This window comes from Microcaecilia unicolor, chromosome 5 (assembly GCF_901765095.1).
Source record: "Microcaecilia unicolor chromosome 5, aMicUni1.1, whole genome shotgun sequence".
Lineage (NCBI taxonomy): Eukaryota > Metazoa > Chordata > Amphibia > Gymnophiona > Siphonopidae > Microcaecilia > Microcaecilia unicolor.
The window spans coordinates 358,867,147-358,893,968 of NC_044035.1; the positions used below are offsets into that span (position 1 = coordinate 358,867,147).

The window sequence follows — 26,822 nt, forward strand, 5'->3', positions numbered from 1 at the left end:
TAGGTACTTGGTTACAAGAAGGCCATTTTCCCTGTGCCTATACCAGCACATTTTCAAAAAACAGAAGTATGTAGCCGGTGGTGGGAGGCGGGGCTGGTGGTTGGGAGGCGGGGATAGTGCTGGGCAGACTTGTACGGTCTGTGCCAGAGCCGGTGGTGGGAGGCGGGGCTGGTAGTTGGGAGGCGGGGATAGTGCTGGGCAGACTTCTACAGTCTGTGCCCTGAAAAAGACAGGTACAAATCAAGGTAAGGTATACACAAAAAGTAGCACATGTGAGTTTATCTTGTTGGGCAGACTGGATGGACCGTGCAGGTCTTTTTCTGCTGTCATCTACTATGTTACTATGTGTGCCTCCATTTTGAAAATTACTCCAGGGAATTTCTACACTTACATTTACACCTGCACAGTCTTCCAGGATTTACTTACAAACTTCAGCTTAAGCTTGATATAGATAATAGAATGGCACATAAAGTGTCAAGCGTATCTATAAATACTTTTATCACAATTTTTGTTTAAAAATAAAGCATGCATATAAATGCAAATCTCTCTAACCCCACCCCCAGGTGTGCCTCTGCTCAGTCCAGGTAAAGTTACTCATGTACAGGCTGCGTATGGGAAACAAACATGTATTTGAAATGCAATTTTATAAACAACTATTTCCACATAAAAGGCACCATTTTATGAATAGAAATGGCTTTTAAAATTGCCCTTTAAGGTTTAAGAATTTGAGAATTTTAATTTCCTAGAGATAGTTCTTTAAAATAACAATTTTTTACAGTATCTGACAGAAGTGAATTCATACGTTAAAAACATGAAACTAAGAACATAACAATAGCCATACTGATTCAGACTACAGGTCCATCTAGCCCAGCATCCTTTTCCAGCAGTGGCCAATCCAAGTCAAAAGTACCAGGCAGAATCCCATAAAGTAGGAAGATTCTATACTACTGACCCCAGGGATAAGCAGTGACCTTCCCCAGCTCTACCTTAATAAAAAAAGACTGTCAGTTATCTGACTTAATTGGGACCTATAGGTTGTCAGATAACTGAAAAGTTAGATACTATGGGCTCTCACTGCATTCCTCCTCTCCTCCCCCCCTCAACTGCCAGCCACACAACACAGCCTCCCTGCCCACCCAAAGTAGACCCCCTCAGGTCTATCTTTGAAGCCCTGGTGGTCCAGCGGTGAGGTCAGAACAGAAGTGATCCCCATTTGATCCTGCCCATGTGGACCCCATTTTCAAAATGGTTACCATGAACTCTGGCAGCAGTCTCATGAGACTGCTGCTAGAGTTTGAGGTAGCCATTTTGAAAGTGAAGTCCACATGGGCAGAAGCGATAGGGATCCCTCCTGCCTCAGCTTCACTGCTGGACCCTCAGGGCTTCAAAGGTAGACCTGAAGGGAGCCTATTTAGTCAGGTGAGTGGGGAGGTACTTGAGGGAGGGTCCAGGAGCAGGGAGGATACAGCTGTGTGGGTGAGTGGGCGGGGTAGTAGGAACTTTGGGGGGAGTTTCTGTGATGCCCTGAGGTTTGGTTAGGAGTGAGGGAAGGAGCAGGTGGAGCCCGGATTGCCAACCATTGGTTAATGTCGGATAACCAAAGGTCAGTTAACAGAGACTCTACTGTAATGGCTTATGAACTTTTCCTCCAGAAATTTGTCCAAACTTCACTTAAACCCAACTATGCCAACTTATTTTACCATATCTTGCCACATTGAGCCTGCAAATAGGTGGGGAAATGTGGGATACAAATACAAATGCAGCAAAATAAAATAAATAAAATAAATATCTTCTGGCAATGAGTTCCAAACCTTAACTATGTATTGTGTGACAAAATATTTTCTCCAATTTGTTTTAAAAGTATTACCATGTAATTTCATTGAGTGTCCCCTCCCCTAGTCTCTGTAATTTTTGAAGGAGTAAGGAGAAGTTAGATCTTACCTGCTAATTTACTTTCCTTTAGTCCCTCTAGACCAGCAAAGATGGGTTACGCACTACAACCAGTAGATGGAGACCAAGAGCCACTAACTTCTGAGTTCAGCTATAAGCCTGCTGTGCAGTCCCTCAGAGAGCCAGTAACCGAACAGCCAAAACTGTAATCGTTGCCTAAAGCCAGAATTCCCTCAGGCACAGATTCGCCAGTTCTTGGACCAAGACACCAACGCAAGCACCACAGGTGATCGCTACAATCGAAACTAAGTGCAGCCAAGTACAAGTTCCACTCCTAAGTGGAAACAGACTGAACCTGCCTCATTTTATTTTCTTCTTCTTTGCTTATTTTAATTTGAATCTTGCTTTGTCTGATATGCAGCAGAGTCAACAAGTTTCAGGCTTATTAAAAATTTGCTATCCTACACATCAATAAAAATACATCTATGTGACTTACAAAGGTAAAACTAAAAAGAATAGAAGGAAAAAGACAAGGGGAGGGAAATAAAAAGAGAGGGGAGAAACAGCACTCTATTATTGATAGAAATAGGGTATTAGTAGACAAGTTGCAGCAACTACCAAGGCACTCACTGCAACACACAGCTGATCTGGGTGGGCTCTGTGCCAGTCTGGAGGGACTAAAGGAAAGCAAATTAGCAGGCAAGATCTAATTTCTTCTTTCAGTGTCCCTCCAGACCAGCACAGATAGGAAGTACTAACTGTCATGTAGCACCTCCCAGCAGGAAGTCACAGAGGTAAGAAGAGCTCTCCACAACAAGAAATTAGCACAGAGGTCCACAGTATAAGACACTTTCCACTAATCAGGGTCAGTCTTTGGAACTCCCTTTTAATACAGGGTGACATAAAAGCATAAAATCCAAGCACTGCATCTTGAAAAGGAATAATAAACCCGCAGCTTGGTGGCTACTTGTATCCGTTTTACAATATGTAAGTTTCAATTTCATTTGCCATATATATTATCCTCAAAAGAAAAGAAAAATAAATCCAACCCAAAACAAAAAGCACCAAGAGCCTTCAAGACCGGAACATGTCCTTTAATCGATAAAAGTAGAAATAATCTCTGAAAACATTCTTCTTCAACAAGGCCTACAATGAGAACCTATAACCTCACTAAATCACCTCACCAACCCACTCAATCATGAAGCCCACCTTCTATAACTACCTTAATCACTCCCTTCCTTCTTCTTTCTTCCCTTCCTAATCGCTACACATTACTAACTGTATCTGATATCCTGAAATGACAATGTTAACAAATCTATGTAAGCCACATTGAGCCTGCAAATAGATGGGGAAATGTGGGATACAAATGCAATAAATAATAATAATGTGCATCAGTGACCCGACACAGGCCATGTTTTGGCACACAGTGCCTGCATCAGGGGTCTTGTATAATCAAAAGAAGAAAGAAGTTTCTTCTTATCTCCTTCATAATAAAGAAGGGAAGCTGAATGCAAGCCAGCTTTCTTCAAAAGAATTAAACGTGAATGAGCTAAAAAAGGAACCGCTCACACCACCACCTTTTCTTTAGAAAAAAGAGGAAAGGGTCCCCATGAGACAATGCCTGTTTAACTCCGAAATCCGCTACGTGGAAGCAATAGCCACCAAAAACACTGTCTTCAAGGTGGGGTCCCTCAGGGAACTGTCAAGGGCTCAAAGCCTGCAGACACCAGAGCCCTAAGTACTAGTTTAAGATCCTAAGAAGGCACCGAGGGCCTGGCAGGAGGCCGAAGTAGATGCACTCCTCTAAGAAAGTGGACCACATCGCAATGAAATGAGAATCCAAAGAGTTATCCTTCACTAAACGTCAAAAGCATGCTAAGGCCGGAATCTGCACTTTCAGAGAAGATAGAATAAGCCCCCTGTCCAACCATCCTGCAAAAACTCCAAAATTTGAGGAACTAATGACCTAAGGGGACTAAGTCATGCAGATTATTGCAACAGAATCTAAGCGGGATGCAAAGAACAACTAACAAAAAAAACTCCAGACTGCCCAAAATACAGCAGCCAGGTTGATATTTAGCAAAACACGCTTCGAAAGTGCCAAACCCCTTCGAGAAAATCTGCACTTTAGTCCACAAAATTATATATGGCGTAGTCCCAGGATGCATGATAGACCTCATAGATCTACCAATAACAAACAGAGTCAGGTCATTAAGATCATACCTAAACCTACACTACCCAAATTGAAAAGGACTGAAATACAAAACAACCTACGCATCCAGCTTCTCCTACATAAGCGCACAACTATGGAATGGCCTCCCAAAAGCTGTGAAAACAATACATGACCACCTGAACTTCAGGAAATCACTAAAAACCAACCTCTTCAAAAAGGCCTACCCCAACAATCTTACGTAATCCTCTTCACCCAGAAACACAGAATGCCTAATGATTGTACTGGACAACACACAATCTTCATCCCTTCCGACCCTCCACATATACCTCATTCGATCACTATACAACCTTGTATTTGCTATCAACTGACTGGGCAAACGCCTTGACGGTACTATGTAAGCCACATTGAGCCTGCAAATAGGTGGGAAAATGTGGGATACAAATGTAACAAATTAATTAAACATTCCGAACACCAACCTTCAAAAATATACCAGACCTGGACATAAGCCAAAGAGGTAAAACGTTTCATAGAGTGAAGGAAAGTGCCAACCACCTTGTTCAAATAGCTTTCCTTCCTTAAATGTGCCCTTTCAAGAGCCAAGCCACAAGACAAAATGGAGACTGCTCTGGCATCAAGGCTAGTACCTGAACCAGTAGCTCTTCTGCCACTGGCAGCCTGAAGGGACAGTCTATCATCAGAGGCACCAGATCGCTGTACAAAGGCTGCCAAGGCCAATCTGGAGCCACCCTGGAGCACCAGCACTACCCAGCCCTGATGACACTCGATTCTCTGGAGGATCCTGTCTACCCTAGGCCACGGAAGGAACACAGAGGAGACCTAACGAGGGCCACTCCTGAGTGAGGACATCTAATGCCCTCCACCTGCCACTCTTCCTCCAACTTAAGAACAGGGGAACATGGGTGATGAAGGAAGACGCCATCAAATCCATCACTGGTCAATCTCACCTGTCTACGAGGAGGTCGAAGAAGCTGTGTCCCAGGTTCCATTCCCATGGATCCAATTTGTGTCTGCTTAGAAAGTCCACCTTCATGCTTTCCACCCCACAACATGTGCGGCGGACAGGTCTTCAAGATGGTTCTCGGCCCATACCAGAAGCACAGCCACCTCCCCCACCAATAGACAACTCAAGGTCCCACCTTGTTGGCTGACACACGCTACTGCTGTGATGTTGTCTGAGAGGATCCAAATAGCCTTCCCCTGAATCAGATCCTGTAATGCAAGAAGGGCCAGATGAATTGCCTTTGTTTCCAAATAACTGATCGACCTCATCGACCACAGAGATTCCTTCAATGTCCAACGGCCCTAAGCCACATGGCCTAGACAACTGGCACCCCAGCCCTTGAGACTGGCATCCCTGGTAACCACCATCCACTGTGGTGGGTCCAGGCACCAGCACTGTGATAGACTGTGTTGCCATAACCACCAGGCATGACTGTGCCACGCTAGACCCCCCCCCCCCCCCCCGGCAGAATCTGAACCTCCAGGGACTGAAACTACAGGGACCATCGGGAGAAGAAGGGCTTCCTGCAGTGGCCTCATGTGGGCCCTGGCCCACTGTATCACCTCCAAGGACACCACCATGGAACCCAGCACCTGAAGGTAATCTCTGGCTTGAGGACATCTGAACTGGAGCAAGGCTCGCACCTATGCCTGCGGCTTCTGAATCCGAACCTTGGGAAGAAATATTCTCCCCACCTCGGTGTCGAAGCAAACACCCAAACACTCCAACTGATGCGATGGACAACTGACTCTTCACTAGGTTAACCACCCAGCCCAAAGACTAACATACGAACCACCTGTAGCCTCGCTGCTCTCCTGACAGGATTTCATCCGGATGAGCTAGTCATCCAGATATAGGTGCACCAAGATACCTTCTTTCTGCAGCACTACCACAAGTACCATCACCACCTTTGAAAAGGTGCGAGGAGCCATACCTAGACCAAATGGGAGTGCCTCCCTAGGAAGCAAAGGAATCTAATGCTTCTGCCAGATGGGAATATGAAGATAAGCTTCCATCAGATCCAACAATGTGGGGAAACTCCTCAGGCCACATGGATACTATAACCAACTGTAGAGTCTCCATGTGAAAAGGCAGCTAATAAGGGCACGATTCACCCCCTTCAGGTCCAAAACAGGCTGGAAGGAGCCCATTCAAAGTAGATTTGCCCAGTGCCTAGTCTGTCGCGTGGGACCAGCAGTACTGTCCAGAGATGGATCAACCTATCCAGAGTCTCCCTGACAGCTCTCGCTTTACACCTTATCCGACAGGGAGACTCTAAAAAGGCATCTGGGAGGGGACAAGCGAACTCTAGGGAATACCTGTTGTGCGCGATCTCCAGAAGCCACTGATCATCGGTAATTTGAATCCAGTTCCGATAAAACTCTCTCAACCTTGCTCCTACTGCAACTGGAAACGGACACTTTCACTGAGCCAAATGTCCGGGCAAGGAAGAAAAGGGACCATAGTCCTGGCCCCCACAAAATAAATGTGTTTTCTAGAAAGAACAACTGTGCTGGCTACCACCAACCCATCCTGGTCTACACCCACGAGAATCTCTAAAGCGCCCTCTACCAGATGCACCTCTAGCAGCCATCTTCGGCCTATCTTCTGGTAGTCTGGGAACTTTTGTCTCCCCAGACTGTTGACAAGCTTAACCAGCTCCTTACCAAACAGCAGAGAACCTTTAAAGGGAAACTTCCTCAACTTCGATTTAGAAGCTGCATCTGTCAACCAGCCCCGCAACCATAAGGACCTCCTGGCCATGACACTCAGAGCCATGGACTTAGCTGACACTCTAAGCAGGTGACAGAGCATCACAGACAGCTGCCTAACAGCCAACACAGCCACATCAAACTTTTGCTTGAGAAGAGCCTCTATCTTGCAGTCCTGAGGATCTCTCACAGCTGTACCAACATCCACTGGAACCGTATTATGTTTAGTGACTGCAGAGACCAAGGCATCCGCCACTGGGGGATGAAGAGGCTCTCTATCCTGTTCCAGTATTGGATACAGCCAAACCATAGATCTTGCCAGTTTGAAAGGAGCATCTGGGGAATTCCTCTGTGCCTGAATAATATTTTTAATATTCTGATGAACAGGAAAGGATTTTGCTGATTTATGGATCCCCTTAATCACTGGTTCTAAAGTGCAGGAAGCTTCCTCAGTGTCCTCCTCAAACTTCAAGACTGAAGATATCTGATGGGCTCCTACAACTCATCCCAATGAAACATGCACATGACTGAAGAATCATCTCCAAGAGGAAGATCCTCCATCCAAGCATCCATTTCCTGAGGGATGTGGGTCTCATCCTCTGCTTCTTCCAAGTCCTCCTCCTCTGAAAGGAAACAGCCTGCCTCTAAGAGCTCTTCTTCTTCCCAATACAGTCTCTGATGCTTGCAAGATGGCTGCGGAGGTGGAAGAGGGGGCCCTAGCAGACCTCAGGGCCTGATATGCTGGACTCCTTGCAGCCTCATGCAAAAAAAAACACTATACATGGTTAGAATAAATTCAGGTGAGAAATCCCATCCCGGAGACCTCAGGTCATGACTGCTATAAATTGGCCATGGGTACAAGACACGACAGCTGCTCATTCCCTGATGCTGAAATTACCATGGTAGCAGTTCTCTCCAAAACTGAAGCTGCCACCACTTCCTAAGCAGCTGAAACACCAGCCTTGAAGGTCTCTCTGCTGGACTCCTCCTTCCTGGCTCTTGAATCGGCTGCTGAATCAGAGTCCAAACCTCTAAGTAGATTACAAAAAACTTATAGGCCCCCACCAAGTCCCATCCACTCCCTGGCAGGAACAAGAGGACAAAAAAGGACACTTTTTTATCCGCTCCGTGTTCGTCATGGCTGCCACCTGGCGCTAAGAGAGAGAAGCACTCACAGCCTCTGTCCCCTCCCCCTCCCCCCCCACAGATACCCGGACCATTCAGAGGAAGAACAGCAGCCCTCACCCCGGCACGAGAAACCCTCAAGCTGCGAGGGTAAGACAGCACTAAACAGCCAGCCAAAAGCAGCTCTGCAGCAGTAGGGAAAAAATCTAAGGCAGACACTTTTTCTTTTCAATTACAACAGCAGACCCCACAGGCGTTAAAGACTGGCTGTCTGCCCAGCGGCAGAGGAGCACAATTGAGGCACACCACCAATATTGTCCCAAAAGGATGCGGAAGGGGGGGGGGTGGGACCTGGACACCTGGGTGTGACAACCCCAGGGTGAAAGAGACCCCCACGTGCCTTAACTCCTGGTCAAACTGTTTGACCAGCTCTGAGAGGGAATACCAACATGGCTTTCTGTTTTGTTTTGGGGCTTTTTTTAAACCAACGACCCCTAACAGGCCTAACACCTAAGTATCTGACCAGGACTGCAAGTACACCACCTGCTGGAAACTAAGAACTACCAGCTCCCTGAGGGACTGCACAGCAGGCTTATAGCCAAACTCAGAAGTTAGTTGTTCTCGGTGGTTGGAGTGTATAACCCATCTATGCCGACCTGGAGGGATGCCATGGAAACAAAGAATTCACGTTTACCCATTCCACTTCACTCAGGATTTCACAGATCTCCATCATATCCCCCCATAGCCATCTCTTCTCCATGCTGAAGAGCCCTTAAACTCTTTAGCATCATGAGAAGCATTCCATTCCCTTAATCATTTTGGTCGCCCTTACTTGTACCATTTCTAAACAGACTGGCTTCTACAAACACCCCTTATACCAAGGTTTACTGGAATCGCTTGCCCTTTCTCTGTACCCTTCTCCCTGGAACGAATGTTCAGATGTAATTACACACCATCAGATCTGCTGGAATCTGTCATCAGTTGTCTCATTTCTTCCAGTGCAGCTTTCAGCAACTTGAAAGGCTCTTCTGACTGGTCTATGTCCATTTCCACTACTGATCCACCTGCACGGGAGAGAGAAATGCACTACAATATTTCAATCCTTCCTGCATCTCCACTAACCCAGCTGTGCTGGACCTGGGAAACAGCTGGATTCAGAAGGAAGATAAAGGGGAAGAAACTCAAAAAGTAGTAAACAAAACCAGAACTCTTACCATCCAAACACCTCAAAGGCTCAGTGGGAACACCAAGTTCATAACCCCAGTACACCTGTAGCCCTCAATGACAGAGGACTACAGGCACAGCTCAATATGGACACAGTTCAGCATGCAGAGAATTGTTACAATGCCTGATATAATCTGAAAGTGGGAACAGTAATAGCAATGCTAAGCTTCACGGTACGACCCAACTTATCTCTGAAGGTCCCATTCACAGCACTGATTAAACGGCCTAAGAACTCTCAGTGTGATCACATTTTTTTTAACAGACAACATGCTGCCCACAATGAAGAATTTGTTCATCCTCAGTCTAAACCTTAAGATGTCACAATACGCTTAAAAAACTTGAAACGTTCCAAGGACCCAGGTTTGGAAACCACTTATTGCTATTTTTAAACCAAATGGAAAATGAAATACTACAGATCGTTTGTTTGAAATGAAGCACAATGCCTTAACATTTAGACTGAGAATTAAGGGATTCTTTACTGTGGATACTAAAGTTGTAGTGAAGAGTATATTTTACTATTTAGCCAAATACAAATAATAAAAAAACATCATGCGGCTGAATACGAATAATGGGCATTGAGAACTTTAACATAAATAATAAAAGAAACAACATTAAATCAGAGATCACCTGTTTATTTCAGTAGGATTTAGCAGACGTTTATCTAAAGACAACACATAAACAACAAATGAAATATCCATGTAAAAGTAGAAGTAAATGTAGATCAGATTTAGGAAGCTATTGAAAATTTGGCAAGCTTCCTTTAAAAAAAAGAAAACATTCCAAATTCACATGGTTAAAAGGTGAAGTGAAAGAGACTATTAGAGCCAAAAGAATGCCCTTCAAAGAATTAAAAAAGGACCCAAATGAAAAAAATAATAACATAAGTACTGGCAAGTTAGATGCAAACTGCGAGGAAATCCGTGGGACCGTTAGATCATGAAGGAGCAAAAGGGGCACCCAGGGAGGACATGGCCATAGCAGAGAAACTGAATGAATTCTTTGCTTCAGTCTTTACAGAAGAGATCTACTGTATCAGAAATAGCTTGCAAGGGCAATGTTGTGGAGGAACTGAAAGAAATCTTGGCGAACTTGGAAGACGTACTGAGCCACATCGACAAATTAAAGAGCAGCACATCACTTGGACCTGTGCACAATGCTCAGAGGCCCTTTCAATGGGAAACAATGAGCTCACCCTCGTTCAGCACAAATAGCATGGTAATGTAGTCAAAAGAATGTAAATGAGGTCATTTCCTATTCCCTCCGATGCTCAGAGGACAGCGCACTCAACAAGGGCGTCCTTACCGCTGGAAACCTTACGCCAGCTCGGAACTGATGTTAGGGTGTCTGAAGTGACCTGTTAATTCAAGTGCAGTGGAGTCACAGTACAATGCCATATGATTTCAACAGGTGACTCATGGGTTGCTACCAGGTTTTAGCGGGAAGCACTGGAAATGATCCTCTTGAAGGCTGGTAGCATTGAGGCTCCAATATGCCAAACCAGTGCCTCTCCCCCCTGGCTATGCAGGGCTCCCTGCTCCCCAGTTTTGGCATGAGAAAAGAGCTTTGCTTATACGCAGGCCTTGTGCGCATGCCCAGGCACAATCCTCCCTCTTAACTTCCTAATGCTCAACACTAACAGTGCACAGATGATTTGCATACTATTAGCATTGAGCATTAGGAAGTTTTTTTCCCGTGTTGTTCTGGTGCTATTTTCTGGCACTGTTCCATACAGCGCTGGAGTTTTGAGCATTGGGACCTCAGAGCTTTAGTTATGTTGGCCCCACTGTCTCGTAAGACAACACGGACTTGGCTTTTCTCAATGTTACACTTTGTGAGCATTTCCATCAGATCTTCTGCTAGATAAGCTGCAGTGCGACTACCATGAAAATACTTACAATGCAAGACAGCAAACTATTACTGAAAATCATCACAAATCTAGTGAGCAGTAATACTTACAAATGATTCAGTTGTGTTTTCCGATGTCTAACAATCAGTCGTGAGAGATATTTTGTTTGCCTTATCAATACCTGCTTGAATGTTACCTTTGATCCGTTCATACAAACATAGGATGATCTTTTCTAAAAAAAATACTTCCTTGATGGCAATTTCAAATTAGGTTCTAAAGCCACTACTAACTTCTGGAAGCCAATGTCCTCAACAATAGAGAAAGGCTGGACATCTACGGCTATCATTTCACCAATAGCTTCGTGAATCTTTTGGGTCTCCAAGCTATCTATTATCCACTTTTTTTTTAATATCAGATCTCTTACACTTTGTTGGTTTTCATTTTTCTTGACTAGACTTTGGATGTGCGTAGTATCACACTTCACCAACAGATTTAAATTCCTCAGGATGTTTGTGCTTTAAGTGATTGTTTAAAGCAGAGGTCATGGAATTCTTAGACCGACCAACACCACACAAAATCATTTCCGTACATTCTGCAGATTGCTTTGCTCAGATCTTCATCCATAATCGTAAAGTCTTTCCATACCAGACTTTTTATCCATTGCAGTACAAATCAGCTTAGCAATCGCCGCCAGATCTCCGGTCAACAAAGTAACAGGAAGTACAAATCCTCCATCTTCAATAACTAGAATATTACAAAGTTCTTAATTGACCTGACTGATGGCTGCCACATTTCTGGGCATTTGGAAATAACCCTATGTGCTAATCTTGGAGAGAGAGAATTTGGATTCAGCTCATGCCTTTTCAGCAGTAGCCCAAGGTGCATTACATTAAGGTAGTGATTTAACTTCTGTCGAAATGGAAAAGCAGAGTATTTTTAAAACAATAGCACCATTCAGAACTGAAACCAAATGCTCCATGGCAGAATGCAGACATTACTGCACCTCGCAAACTCCTGTGCCCAATCAGACAGCGAAACTGCTGCTGATATCACTGTAGGGGCTGGCTTTCAATTCCTGTGTCTAATCAGACAGTGGGACTGTTGCTGACATCACTGCGGGGGCTGGCTCTTCTGCCTGCAATGCTTCTAGTCCCTGGGGGTTGGTTTCCCCCGACTATCACTGATTCTGCTGTACTTTTTTCAACAAAGAGGCTGCGCTGAGCAGGTAAGTGGGAAGGAACTATTTTGCGAGGTGTGGTGGGAGGGAGTGTGTGCACATTTAAAACACTATTTGCTGAGTAAGTATAATGTATTTGGGGCACTATTCGGGGATGAATCAGTTAAAATACAAATATTCGGTACAGCTCTAGTGGATACCACATTATCTGATATCACCTTGGCAGCTGCCTCTGTCTTCTCAGTGCATAATTTCCTATCATTTAAATGTCAGAATGTCACCTCACACCATGACCAAACATCTTTCACCTTCCAGCAGTTTCTGCTTCTGCAAGTGACAGCCCTGGATATATTCAGAGTACACACTGGCCGGGATTTTATCTGCTCTGCAATCCAAAACAAAATTAAAACAACAAATATCAAAATAGATCCTCACACCCCCTTTAAGAAACAAAGTACATACAGATGCACATCCAATGAGGTCTATAATCTCAAGGACCTAAAACGTGTCAACCCCTAAGAAAAATTCCTACGAGCAGCCTGAAGATAGACCTTCATTTTCTAAAGTCCACCTTCGCCTCTGTGCTACTGAAAATGTTATGTTATGTTATAAAAGGGCACACACAGGCCACCCTCTACTCTGTAAACCAGGTGACTGGTCTGTCCCCTTACCTCTTTAAAGCATCTATGAATGCCATCCATGAGTCAGCAGCCTTTGGCAACTGCAAGATAAAAGCAATGATAAATGGAAATATGTTTTCTTTCACAAACAGGCATCCACAGTAAAAGGCAAATGAAATGCATACTGACCACTCGTGGCTTGAGCAACATGGGAAGGAAGCGGCCAGTGAAGTATGGTCTGCGAAAAATGCTAAGAAAGAAAAGAAGTGTCAAAAGCCTGACAAAATAAACACAGGAAGAGCTCTGCGGATACACCCAGAGGACAGAGACTGAAAACATGGAGAGCCACATGCCAAGACCAAGATACACCGAGGGAGAGATGAACAGGGGTCTCAATACTGGAACAGCAAGGGGTACTGCAAGACAGGGGTGGGATGTATCAAAGCTCTGTACGGGGCTCTCCATACTGGGAGTGCAGCAGGGCAGGAGTGAGGATCATTGTCAAACCTGAACAGGGAAGTGAACTGGCAGAGGTCTCAGGGGAGGGAGGTGCAGAATTGAACTGAAGGGCCACCATAAAATGTATTGTACTGCTTTGGGATCTTTACAGGTACTTGTAACTTGGATTAGCCACTGTTGGAAGAGGATACTGGGCTTGATGGACCTACCAGTATGGTAATGCTTATGTTCTTATGTCTCTTTGTGGATGGTTTAAAATAAAAAAGGCCTCTAAACAATTAAACAACAACAAAAAACAATAAAGGATACATATCATACAGTAAGACAATTCATGGTCTTATAGATACATGAAACAATTAGCAAACGTTTTAAGATTTTTCCACTATATTCGATCATTGAGAAAGATAAAAGCGGAATCACAACAATGCACTGAGGCATTTTTTCAAAGTACTTAGCCTTCCAAAGTTCCATAGGTTTCTATGGAACTTTGGAAGGCTAAGTGCTTTGAAAATATGCCTCCTAGTAACATAGTCTTGGTAGTATGAACTCTGTGAAAACCTGTCTGGTTAGGATGTAGGACATTTGTGTCTTCCCGAAATTTCTGGAGTTGATCCAGGACCACCTTTTCCTTCATTTGGACAGAAATGGCAGGTTGGCAATCGGATGGTAATTTGTGATGTCCTTTGTACAATTACTACTACTACTACTTAACATTTCTAGAGCGCTACTAGGGTTACGCAGCGCTGTACAATTTAACAAAGAGAGACAGTCCCTGCTCAAAGAGCTTACAATCTAATAGACAAGTGAACGGTCGGTCCGATAGGGGCAGTCTGGATTCACTGAACGGTAAGGGTTAGGTGCCGAACGCAGCATTAAAGAGGTGGGCTTTAAGCAAAGACTTGAAGACGGGCAGGGAGAGGGCTTGGCGTAAGGGCTCAGGAAGGTTGTTCCAAGCATAGGGTGAGGCGAGACAGAATGAGCTGAGCCTGGAGTTGGCGGTGGTGGAGAAGGGTACTGAGAGGAGGGATTTATCCTGTGAACGGAGGTTACGGGCGGGAACGTAAGGGGAGATGAGGGTAGAAAGATAGTGAGGGGCAGCAGACTGATTGCATTTGTAGGTAAGAAGGAGAAGCTTGAATTGACAAAACCTAACAATTAGGCTTGGAGACCTAGCCAGAGCTGCTGCTGTGTGTGACCACCACCTGCTGAGATAGAGAACATACTGAGGAGTTTCCGGCAGCACATGACCACATATAGGGAGGCAAAAGCTTTGCTCTCTATCTCCACCTGCTGGTAGGTGGACACAACCCACCAGTCTATGTATTGATCAGCATGACGATATGGAAAGCAGATAACGACTGACAGATGCTCCTGAATTAAAACAGATTGAGACCACCAAATATGAAAATGAAGGTGAAGATTGTACACAGTTTAATCATATTGACAGCCAGGAAATTTAATTTAATCCAATTCTGGAGCTGCCCAAGAAGGATGGCGTGTCAGATCCATCAAAAACTCTGGAGCCGCCCCACAGATCTTAAATACCATCCTGCCTCCACAGGTAACCAGTGTGAGCAAATGAAGAATGGAGTCTGTGTCAAACTTTCAAACAAAAAATACAATTCTTATCCTTTGTTCAAGGGCATATGTACGCAGTCTTCCAAGCTGGTGGAACCATGCTGCCACTACACCTGCAACCTTTACCACAGATAAACTAGCTGCCTCTGCAACTGACCCTGCAGCCAAACCACCAGCGACAGTTGTGGCTTCAGACTCAACTGCTGCAGACCAGTGTTGCCAGGTGGGCAGTTTTCCTGCCCAATTGGGTGGTTTTCCGCGACCCGCCGCGGGAAATGTTTGCCCACAGCGGGTTGCGGTTTTTTGGGCTTGTTTTGGGGTCTTTCGGCGGGTTTTTTTTGCAGTTTTTCGGGCCGCGGGGGCGGGGCTAGTGGCGTTTTGGGTGGAGTTAGTGACGTTTTGGGCGGGGCCGATGACGGGGAGGCGGGGCCGGTGACGGAAGAGGCGGGGCCGATGACAGCGGGGGCAGGGTTGATGACGGTGGGGGTGGGGGTGTCAGGGGCAGGGTTTGACTTTGGGCGGGTTTTGGGCTCGTTTGGGTGGGAAAAAAATTTTCCACCTGGCAAACCCTGCTGCAGACCTTCCCACTGATTTCTCACCAGCCAGTTCACAGATTGCTCCTCCCTGCAGTGCTCAGCTCCTAAAGCTGCTTCCCCTTACTTTTGAGCTTTTTTTTTTTTTTTTTTTTAAATACCTACCTTTTCACTTGAGGGTGGAGGGGAGAGCAGCCAACAGACAGCAGACAGCATTGAGCCTGCCATGAGTGGGAAAAAGTGCGGGGTACAAATAAAAAAATAAAAACAAAAGAAGGTATCCCCCTGGAGGAGTGGCCCTAGTGGTTACAGTGGTGGACTTTGGACCTGAGGAGCTGGGTTCGATTCCCACTGCAGGCAAAGGCAGCTCCTTGTGACTCTGGGCAAGTCATTTAACCCTCCATTGCCCCAGGGACAAATAAGTACCTGTATATAATATGTAAGCTGCATTGAGCCTGCTATGAGTGGGAAAGCGCGGGGTACAAATGTAAGAAAAATAAAAAAATGTGAAGGAACTAGTTGGCCAAGACCGGGAAACAGGAGGCCGTTGCACTGCTGCCACTCCTCTGGGAGGCTTTGGCTCTCTAACTGGTTTCTCAGGAGCACTGCCAGATACACAAAGCAAAGCTGCAAGAGTTACCAATCTACCATATGCTGAAGGAAGAGTATATTAGGAAGCTACAGGCTGAACAATGCTCTCTATATAGGGCAGGATCTGCAGGCTTTCTTTCTCTGTCTCCAACTCCTGATAGTGGGCAAACCTATATATTCTGAACTGGTCTGAAGGAAGATAAGGAAAATCTTTTGTAAAATTACCGACTCTTGTGACAAATTTGCAGAGAGATTCCAGGCTGTTTATCAATTTTATGTATTCCTCAGTTTCCTTTTCTAAAATTCAAGGAACAATTAAATACCTGGCCTCCATCACGCTAGCTGGTATTTTTCCTGTATTTTCAAATATGTTGATAGCCTTTTCCACATCTTGAAGTGCCTGGGACTGTGGCTTTCTCATGCAGATAACAAAAGGAGAAAAAAAAGACCCCATAATATAAGAAATCCGCTTGCTATTTTTATGAATTTTAGTTATTTGTTATTGTAAACTGATTTGTTGAAAGGCAGTATATCAAGGTGAGTAAACCAACCAATAAGATATAGATAGATGTCAGATACAATATATATGTGTGTGTGTATATATATATATATATGATCAATCTAGAAGAAATAGATAAGTCACATACAAGCAATCACTTTATAAATGCATCAACATACAGCTTAGGGCATCAGCCTATCATGGCTGACTGAAGAAACACGCAGTTCTTGAGACTTTAGGAATTAAAAGTGCACACCAGGAAGAGGAGTCATGGCCCCCAACTACATGCCCATGCACAGCAAACTGGGAAAGACAGTGATTCAGAGTCTTAAGCATATACACGGCAAACACCCGCAGTGTTGTTAGGCTCCACACCGTAGGAAAATATCAGATGCATAAGTGCAATGAGAGCACCTCTCAAATCCCCCAGATTCCCAAATCTCAGCGCTATGCTGAACATGCAGATCTGCTGCAGTACCTGGGCACCTTCCTTAGCTGAAGATAAATCTTCATACAATCCCATGTCTTCAATAGAAACCTAAAAAAGAAATCATATATGTCAGATATCTGATGCGCTGATAATCTTTCTGATCCAGCAGTTTCCTCGTGCTCCTTTGTACTTCCAGCTGACACTGTGATATGGCACCATTAGACTACATTCATGGGCACCCAAGGATTTTTTTTTTAAATTTGATATTCTCCTCACTTATCTAGTCTGGCATTTATAGTAAAGGTTCTGGGTTGGCGGTCATGCACCAAGGCTCCTTCCTGGACCCTGCAACCAAGGGGGGTGGGGGGTCTACATCCAGCCACTAGATGTCACCCTCAAGCAATGACCATGACTCCCTCCCCTTAGGGCTTGTGAACATGGCTTCTGCAGTACCTCCAGCCCCAACCGATCCAGGGAGCGGCTGACCCAACTCACAGCTTGAACTAGGGAGTTTCCACATAGCGGTGCACAGAGCTAACTTTTAATGTACTTTGTGGCAGGGCATGTGTACAGTAACACAGCCACTAGCTGTCTGCATCACCAAGCAAGTCACCACACTTGGTTGCTGACTCACTTTGCCAGGACAAGGTCTGTGCTGGGCACTGCTACAAGGACACTAACCTCTGTGTTCTTAGAGCCAGAACACTGAATGATGCAGTTTATGAGAAACAGGCCCTGTGGTACTGTGCCACAAAGCGGAGATCACGGGCAAGAAAAAGAAAATCAACTAGTCACCTTGAGATCTGCCAGTCGAGTTTTGGCCAGGGTGATGTATTCCAGCAGCAGCGGGCGGTACTTTGTTTGCACAAATGGAGGATAGAGGATGTGTACCTTATGCAAGAGAAAGTCCAGATTAGACAGAATCCTATACGTCTATTCATCAGGTTATGTGTAGTCTAACTCAGAGCAGAAGGTAGTCCAGTGACTGAAGCAGCGGGCTGTGAATCAGGGAATCTAGGGTTTAAATCCCCTTCTTACAGTTCAAGTTTATTTAATATACTGCATATAAACAAAGTTATCTAAGGCAATTGGATTACAATGGAGCATAACAACTAAAGCTTAAGGAATAACCTTAATGAGGAAGGAGGGAAAAAAATCACAATAGGTGGGGAGGAAAGAGAAAATAATAGACCTGGCAGTGATAAAAATGGATTTTGCTGAACTGGGATAGCAACAGCGGGAGTAACCTACCTATATTTATGTCCAAGTGGAAAAGCTTGGTAAAAGAAATGGGCCTTGAGAATGGCCTTAAATCTTAAAAGGGAAAGTTCCGACCGGAGATGAAGAGGAGGGAAAACCATTGAAAAAGCAGTTGTTCTAACTGAAAGCGAGTGAATCTGGAGAAAGGTTGGCACCACAAGGAGAGACATCATGGCCTTGGGTAAATCACATCACCCTCCATTGCTTCAGGTACATAATTACGGGTTAATATTCAAAAGCACTTTTAAGGCCAGGATTACAGGCTAACTACATAAATAGTTTTGGGGGGGAAAAAAAATCTCCTGCCAGTAAATGGAAAATGTAGCCAAAATGTATCCACTTACCTATAGGGAGGGTCAAACATTATGCAACTAATAGTGATGTTCAGCTCCTATCTAGATAAGCTCAAGGGGACCATGTAAATAGCAGTCCTAATTTTATTAGTAACTTATCCACCCAAGTTCAGGGCCACATATAAAAAGGTCCAACTTAGGCTGAATATCCATTTAAAGATTCCTGTGAAAATATTAAGCAGTGGCTGCCCTGCTCATTACAAGCCCCTAACTGCAAGCTGTTTCTGGGATGGGAAAATGGTGATGGAATTTAAGAAAGTGTGGGATAAACACAAAGGATCTCTATATAGAAAAAGGATGGAATCCAATTAAAACTGTACTGAAATGAACTAATAGATGGAGTGAGCTTTGATGGCAGCTCAGAAATTGGGAAGTAAAACCAATGCCTGGCAGACTTCTACGGTCTGGTTCACGTAAATGGCAAAGACAGATCAGGATCAAGGCCTGGAGTGGGTTTCAACGGCAACAGTGGAGTGGAGGAGTGGCCTAGTGGTTAGGGTGGTGGACTTTGGTCCTAGGGAACTGAGGAACTGAGTTTGATTGCCAGCACAGGCAGCTCCTTGTGACTCTGGGCAAGTCACTTAACCCTCCATTGCCCCAGGTACAAATAAGTACCTGTATACAATATGTAAGCCGCATTGAGCCTGCCATGAGTGGGAAAGCGCAGGGTACAAATGTAACAAAAATAAAATAGATACTATTGGAGATTCTACATGGAATGTTGCTACTATTTGAGATTCTACATGGAATGTTGCTATTCCACTAGCAACATTCCATGTAGAAGGCTGCGCAGGCTTCTGTTTCTGCGAGTCTGACGTCCTGCACGTACGTGCAGGACGTCAGACTCACAGAAGCAGAAGCCTGCACGGCCACATTGGTGATCTGCAAGGGCCGACTTATACATGGAATGTTGCTAGTGGAATAGCAACATTCCATGTAGAATCTCAAATAGTAGCAACAGTGGAGGAGTGGCCTAGTGGTTAGGGTGGTGGACTTTGGTCCTGGGGAACTGAGGAACTGAGTTCAATTCCCACTTCAGGCACAGGCAGCTCCTTGTGACTCTGGGCCAGTCACTTAACCCTCCATTGCCCCATGTAAGCCGCATTGAGCCTGCCATGAGTGGGAAAGCGCAGGGTACAAATGTAACAAAAATAAAATAGATACTATTGGAGATTCTACATGGAATGTTGCTACTATTGGAGATTCTACATGGAATGTTGCTATTCCACTAGCAACATTCCATGTAGAAGGTTGAGCAGGCTTCTGTTTCTGTGAGTCTGACGTACGTGCAGGACGTCAGACTCACAGAAGCAGAAGCCTGCGCGGCCACATTGGTGATCTGCAAGGGCCGACTTCTACATGGAATGTTGCTAGTGGAATAGTAGAATCTCAAATAGTAGCAACAGCGGAGGAGTGGCCTAGTGGTTAGGGTGGTGGACTTTGGTCCTGGGGAACTGAGGAACTGAGTTCGATTCCCACTTCAGGCACAGGCAGCTCCTTGTGACTCTGGGCAAGTCACTTAACCCTCCATTGTCCCATGTAAGCCGCATTGAGCCTGCCATGAGTGGGAAAGCGCAGGGTACAAATGTAACAAAAATAAAAATAAAAAAAACACCAGTAGTTAAGAAGTAGGATCGATGCCGGGCAGACTTCTACGGTCTGTGCCCCAACACTGACAGGGAGAGACAGAGATTATGGGGCTCATTTTCAAAGCACTTAGCCTTCCAAAGTTCCATAGGTTTCTATGGAAGTTTGGAAGGCTAAGTGCTTTGAAAATATGCCTCTAAGTATGCCAGTGTTCAGTCATGAAGAACTGGAATCTGTGCAGAGTGCCACCTTGTTGGGAAGACTAGATGGACCGTGCAGATCTTTATCTGTCAACATTTACTATGTTATTTGAATTGTAATTCACCTTGAGCATGTGTTTGGAATGAAAAGTAACTATCCAAAATCCAAATCTCATTCCACCTGTCATGCCAGCAGCTAACAAACACTGTCTCGTCATGATCTTTGCCTAATTTTTGTTCTTGCCCTTCTTATAACATTGACCATCACAATACCACCTCAAAGCATTTCACCTTCAGGTAATGGGGAGCTTCAAAGGGAACCAGGTCCGAAAGGAATTTCAAAAGGAAGATCAAAGATTTCTTACTGCTGCCATGGTAACCACTGGCATTTCCAAAAGAAACCTAGAGAAAGAAAGCAATGAAAGATTAATGCCACACAATCACCCTGTGTAGGCAAGAACATGCAGCTCCTCACTGCCCCTTGTCCAACGTCTCTGTCACGGAACACCTAGCACCCACCTGGGGCTAACCCCGCGGCCACCTGGAGAGTCTATCCTCAGCACTGCTCAGGCCCGCCTGCACCTAGGCATGTGCTCGATACTAGTCAACCCTCCACCCCCACGCACTAGGTTCCACTTGCCTCTGGGGGAGTCTCCCACCCCCAAGTTATTCCCCAGTGATTTCTAGGACACTGGGGTCACATTCTCAGGGGTCCCACGGTTCCTGGAAAGCACCCACAGACCCAACACACAAACATCCAGGATTCTTAGTCAGTTCAGACAAGCAGAGTCAATAAACTAAAAAGTGTTTATTGTCATAAAAATATTGAACAGTGAACCCTAAAAACAGATGGCTCAAAAACAGCACACAATAACAGGTAACTGAATATGGATCAATATTAAAACTATCTAAACATTTAGCCAGTACCTGGATAGCGCCTGGGGAGTACAGGAAATAAAGCTGCTCATAGGTTATAGAATATAACTGCTCATATGGTCTCAGTAAAGAGATCTTTCTCTCTCCTCTCCCTGGCTGAGAATGGAGAAAAATGCAATATTTCCAGACTGGATTTAAACTCCTGGGCCAATCAGAGCCAAGAACAGCACATTTCAAAAGTATACTTTAGGTTACTTCCTCTCTATGCTAAACTAAACAATGAACAGTCACTTTGTGCCACAGCTTTACAACAAGAAAACACCACCTGCTGGCCAACAGGAGAAATACACTTAAAGAAATAATACTGTTTTGTCGCAGTCTCCATGAACAAATTATATTTATCCTGAAATTTCATGAACTTTTGAAAAGATCTTGTGTTGGTTTAATTAAAAGTATCACATCTTACAGAACATCTCCTACCTTAAACCACTCTGTGTACGACATGAATGCAGCAGGACCTTCAAGAGCAGACTGACGAGCCAGCAGAAATGCCATTATCATGTATTCCAGCTCATAACCCTCAAAGGCTTTGGTCAGCAGGCGGACTAGAAGATCTAAAACGATATTGTGTAGAAAATGAAAGCTGCAGGATGCTGTGTACAGAGGAGCGTCAGGGGTTTCAAGTGGAAACAAACAGGAGACTCGGAAGAGGATACAGCGAGAAAAAGATTCTAAGGTGTAAACTAACAGCTTATAAAACCATTAACATTATCCTATAAAATAAAACGCACCTCCAACATTCTGAAGGTGACTGCATGGCTGAGGCATTCCTGCTCTCTGTATCCATCTCCTGAATTGACATCACGTACTTCCGGGTTCGTCACAAGCAGAAGTGACCAACCACACGAGGTTTCTCGGCTTCAGAATGTTGGAGGTGCATTCTATTAAATAGGATTGGTCAGTTCCTTGAAGCACAGCCAGAGCTTAGCGTCCTGCACAGTAATGCTCAGACACCAGGGAGAGAGAGGGGGGCCTGACACCAGAGAGAGGGGGGGGGAGGTATCTCTGTCACACACACACTCTCTCTCACGCACTCTCTCTCTCTCACAATCAATGTCTTTCTCTCACACACTGTCTCTCACTGTATCACATTCATTCTCTATGTGTCACACAGTCACTCACACTCTCTTGGTCTCATACACTCAGTCTCACAGAGAGTCTATGTCTCACACACACACACTCTCTCGCACACACTGTATCTGTGTGAAACACACTCTCTCTCTCACACACTGTGTCTCACATACGCACTTGCACACACTCTCATTCTCACACACACACTCGCACCCAGACTCACTCTCTCTCTCACACACATACACACTCACACATTCACTCTCTCTCTCACACACAGTCACTCTCAAACATACACACACCGAGGAAAACCTTGCTAGCGCCCGTTTAATTTGTGATAATATAATCACTCTGTAGTCAAATTCCTTAAAACAGGCTCCTACAAAGAGCTGTTCTCTGTGTTTACAGCAGCTGACACACAGCCCCCATGCTTCCTCTGCACGAGATAGTTTCAGCCATACTGCCTTATGTTGTGGAATTCCCTTCCTCCAGAACCTTACATTTGAGATTACAAAAAAGAAATCCTTAAGACATGGTCATTTAAGCAATATTTTAGTACAGTAGGTTAGAGTAGAGGTGGGATGATGGAGAATCTCGGGTAGGTTTTTTTCCCTCCCTTTATTCCTAATGTGTTCTGATAATAGTGCATTTGGTTTTCTATTGTTGCACTATTCACATTCCCTTCCTTAAGTGTCATTATTGTTTAATTATGTTTTTTTATATCTATTTAGAATATTTTTCTGTTTTAATTTGGACTATGTAAACCACTTTGATATTACGTTCAAAGGCAGTATAGCAAATGCAATGAAATAAAATAAATATTTTAATAAATTAGAGAACTCCTTCCTGTACAGAAAGCCATGGACCCAGTCGTGAATGGCGAGTTTTCTATCAATTAGTAGGACTGATCAGCCACACAAGTGGGAGGCATCAACAGCTCTCTCAGAATTTAGTCTGAAGATCTAAGCACGTGTGGCTTTTCCAATGCACGTTTTGGGTTTTCCGCAACGTTGCCCCTCCTGACAAAGTTAGATATTTCATTCTACTGGCAGATAAGCTTGTGCAGCTTCTCAACTTACCTTTAACTAGCAATTCAGCTTCAGACTGACAGACGACTAGAGTAGAGACACAGTTCAGCACATGCTGCCAATTCACCTCCTGGGTCTCCAAAACCTCCTGTAAGTGTCTGATCAGCTTTTCTGCATTAAGCACTACAAAGATCTGCAAAAGAAAACATGGAAACCTGAACACCATTCCTTGTAGCAAAGCAGCTCTGCAGAACCTTCAGACAAAACACAGGCGACCAAACTGGAGGACCAGTTCCATTTTTTTAAAATACTTTACTGGTTAAAGTTTATGAAGTACATAGAATAAACCAATACTCGTTGTAAATCTTATTACCAAGCTACCACACCAATCAAGTAAACCCCAAATCGATTCTGTAGTGAAACAAGCAAAACAGAGTACAATGAACTGTTTCTTTTTACACCAAAGCATTCCTATGCATACCCCCTCTCACCATACTCACTCCTACTCAACTTAAATGTTAATTCTTAAGCATATACAGAGGACCAATTTATTAAATGTTGTGATGCTCCAGTGTCAGCTTTTCAGAAATGGTAAATTATTTATTTATTTATCTCATTTGTACCCCACAGTTTCCCAACAGTGTCAGGCTCAATGTGGCTTACAACGGACCACAGAGGCAGACGCCAATGCAGTAAAATGAAGCTAATACAGCAGAAAAACCTACAAGAGATATTGGGGAAGAGTAGGAATGGACAGAAGGATTAGGGAAACCTGGAGGGAAGAGGGAAGGGGAATGTGTCCAAAATGTCTCTAGATCGACGCTAGAACGTAACTGCTAATTTTCTTTTCTTCAGTCCCTGCAGACCAGTCCTAATATGTGGGTATATGCCCTCCTGCCAGCAGGTGGGGACTGAGAACTACTGGCTACACAGGACCCGTTTTACTAAGCCGTGTAGGTGCCTATGCGTGCTAAATTGGGGTTACCACCCGGTTACCGTGTGGCCCTTGTGGTAATTTCAATTTTGGCGCACATCCACTACATGCGTCTGAAAAATATTTTTTATTTTCTGGCGTGTATAGCAGATGCGCGCCAAGTGGCATCTGACACACATAAGTCATTACCGCCCAAATTCTTTGGCTGGCGGTAAGGTCTCAGACTCAAAATGGATGCGTAGCAATTTTAATTTTGCCGCATGTCCATTTTTGGCAAAAAAAAAAAAAAAGGCATTTTTTGCAGGCGTGCTGAAAAATGGATCTGAGCGTGCCCCAAACCCACGCCTAAAATACAGCAAGCCATTTTTCAGTGCGCCTTTGTAAAAGGACCCCATAATGTAGCAATAATGAACTTCCCTCTCTGAACTACAGACCAATCAATGACAGAAAACCAGTAAACAAGCGTGTGGGGCAGATGGAAAGGACAGAACCTAGCACTTGCCACCTCTCAAAAGACCATCACCAGTTCTTCACTTCCAACCATCATCCGAGTAGATTCTTAACTGGTCTGGAAGAAAATTAGCAAGATCGATCTAATTTCCCCTTCCTCATTGTCCCTTCAGACCAGTCCAGATGTACTAAATCAGTTTCCATCAAGGGCAGGCTCCAGACAACCCAGCTGACAACACACTCGTCCCTGCCAAGCTTGAACATCTAACTTATAGTGACAAATAATGAAGTGCAACAAGGCAAATCTCCTGCAACAAAATCAGCCTATGCTTGACCCACAAAAAGGTCTGACCGCGAGCTGAACGAAAATTGAAGGAACTGGATGCTCCTGAACAACAGGCTGATTCCATAGCCTCCTAGATCCAGTGTGAAACTATCACCTTAGAAGCCACTCCTGATGGTACTCCTGCAAGTCTGAAATCCTCTCAGATGAGAAACACAGTCTTCAATGCGATGGGCTCAAAGCACTATAGCTTTCTAATTATTGGTCTCCAGGGCTCACCGTTATTACCAACACTGTTTAATTTTTTTTTATGTCTCTTTTGAAATTGAAAGGGCTCATCGTGTCCCATCGCATGTCAGCTGATCTCAAAAGCTACCTTGGCTCTTAGTCATGAAAATCCTGTACTATCCACAAGTCTCTGAAACCCTTCAAGCATTTAAATGAAACGGTAATAAACTTGTTCATACCCCCTGACTTCGCTTTCAGACCCAGGGCTCAAAGCACTTAATGTAAGATATGGTTTACTGTTTGCAGCAAGCAAGAAAATCACTACCAAGACTAACAGATCCAGCTATTTTGGAACAATTTATCAGAGATCAAGAAGAAATTACTATGGCAACCAGTTAATTTGTCTCCTTACACTGGACATCAGTTCAATTATTAACTCTTATAAGGCTGTGTAATCAACACACAATTGAATGTACTTCTTGGTGGATTTCTCAGTTGTAGCTTTTCTCCTGATCTTTCATCTTCTCTCTCCCAATTACTCCACAGGGAGATATGTGGGAATATTTAATATTTCTGATTATGTTCAATATTTCATTACAGTTTTGCTGTGCATTGCAGTTTCTGTTTAATGTTCTCCTTAGTATTTATTGTGACCATATTACATGTAAGCAAAGTTATAATCATTACTGTACTCAGAGGCGAGGAATTTAAAACTAGTTTCACTTAATGTTAAAGGAATCATCCATCCCATAAAGAGGAAGAAAATCTTAATATATCTAAAACACTTAAATACTTCTATTGCTTTTAATCAGGAAACTCATTTATCAGCTTCAGAATCGTTTGACATCTACTTGGTTTCCTGCTTTTTCTCTCTTGGGTTGAAAAGGAAAACTGGTGTTGCTATTTTATTATCTAAAAATGTTAATAGTTCTGTGATAGCACATCATACAGACAATGAAAGGAGATGGTAAAATTAAATTTGGTTTCAAATGCACTAGTTAATGTATATTCTGCTACTTCTGATCAACCACAGTTTTTCAAAGATTTAGAACACCAAGTTTCGTTAATAGACACTGATCATATAAATATGGGAGGTGACATGAATCTCCCAATGAACTCAATTTTGGACAGAAAATGTTCAGCTCGCTACAAGCCACCTAAATCACACAAATCTCTCACTGACTTAGTACATAATTGGAGTTTAGTTGATTCCTGGTATTTATTATATATCTACACTAGTAAAAAAGGCCCGTTTCTTAAGGGAAGGAAACGGGTGCTAGCAAGGCCATCCCCCACCCTCCCTCGCTGTTCCAGACTCTGCCCTCCCTCCGTTTTACCCCCTCCCTGCGTTACGGACCCCTGTACCCCCCTTCCGTGACCCTGTCGACCCCCCTTCTCAGTGAAAATCGTCCCTCGCCGCCATGGAGTACCTGTGTTGACGGGGGACCCCAACCCCCGTCAGCCGAAGTCCTGTGCTGGCCTTCGCGGCGTTGCTTCCTCAATGATCTTCTGTTGAAGTTCCTCTGCGTGCGTCAGACACACGCAGAAGAACTTGAACAGAAGATCATTGAAGAAGTAACGCCGTGAAGGCCAGCACAGGTACTCCACGGCGGCGGG

The 26,822-nt window shown here is 44.3% G+C and overlaps 1 protein-coding gene across 1 annotated transcript in view; it reads right to left on the bottom strand.

Moving 5' to 3' along the window:
- The window catches only part of LOC115471374 (Fanconi anemia group A protein-like), a 152,551-nt gene that overhangs the window by 54,286 nt on the left and 71,443 nt on the right, over window positions 1-26,822 (bottom strand). The window contains exons 14-23 of the mRNA XM_030205072.1: window positions 23,362-23,503; window positions 21,635-21,768; window positions 20,570-20,680; window positions 17,674-17,769; window positions 16,927-16,986; window positions 16,273-16,361; window positions 12,978-13,038; window positions 12,840-12,889; window positions 12,477-12,553; window positions 8,875-8,985 (exon numbers count right to left, since the gene is read on the bottom strand). Of these exons, the coding sequence (XP_030060932.1) occupies window positions 8,875-8,985; window positions 12,477-12,553; window positions 12,840-12,889; window positions 12,978-13,038; window positions 16,273-16,361; window positions 16,927-16,986; window positions 17,674-17,769; window positions 20,570-20,680; window positions 21,635-21,768; window positions 23,362-23,503 (931 nt within the window). The remainder of the gene's footprint in view (window positions 1-8,874; window positions 8,986-12,476; window positions 12,554-12,839; window positions 12,890-12,977; window positions 13,039-16,272; window positions 16,362-16,926; window positions 16,987-17,673; window positions 17,770-20,569; window positions 20,681-21,634; window positions 21,769-23,361; window positions 23,504-26,822) is intronic.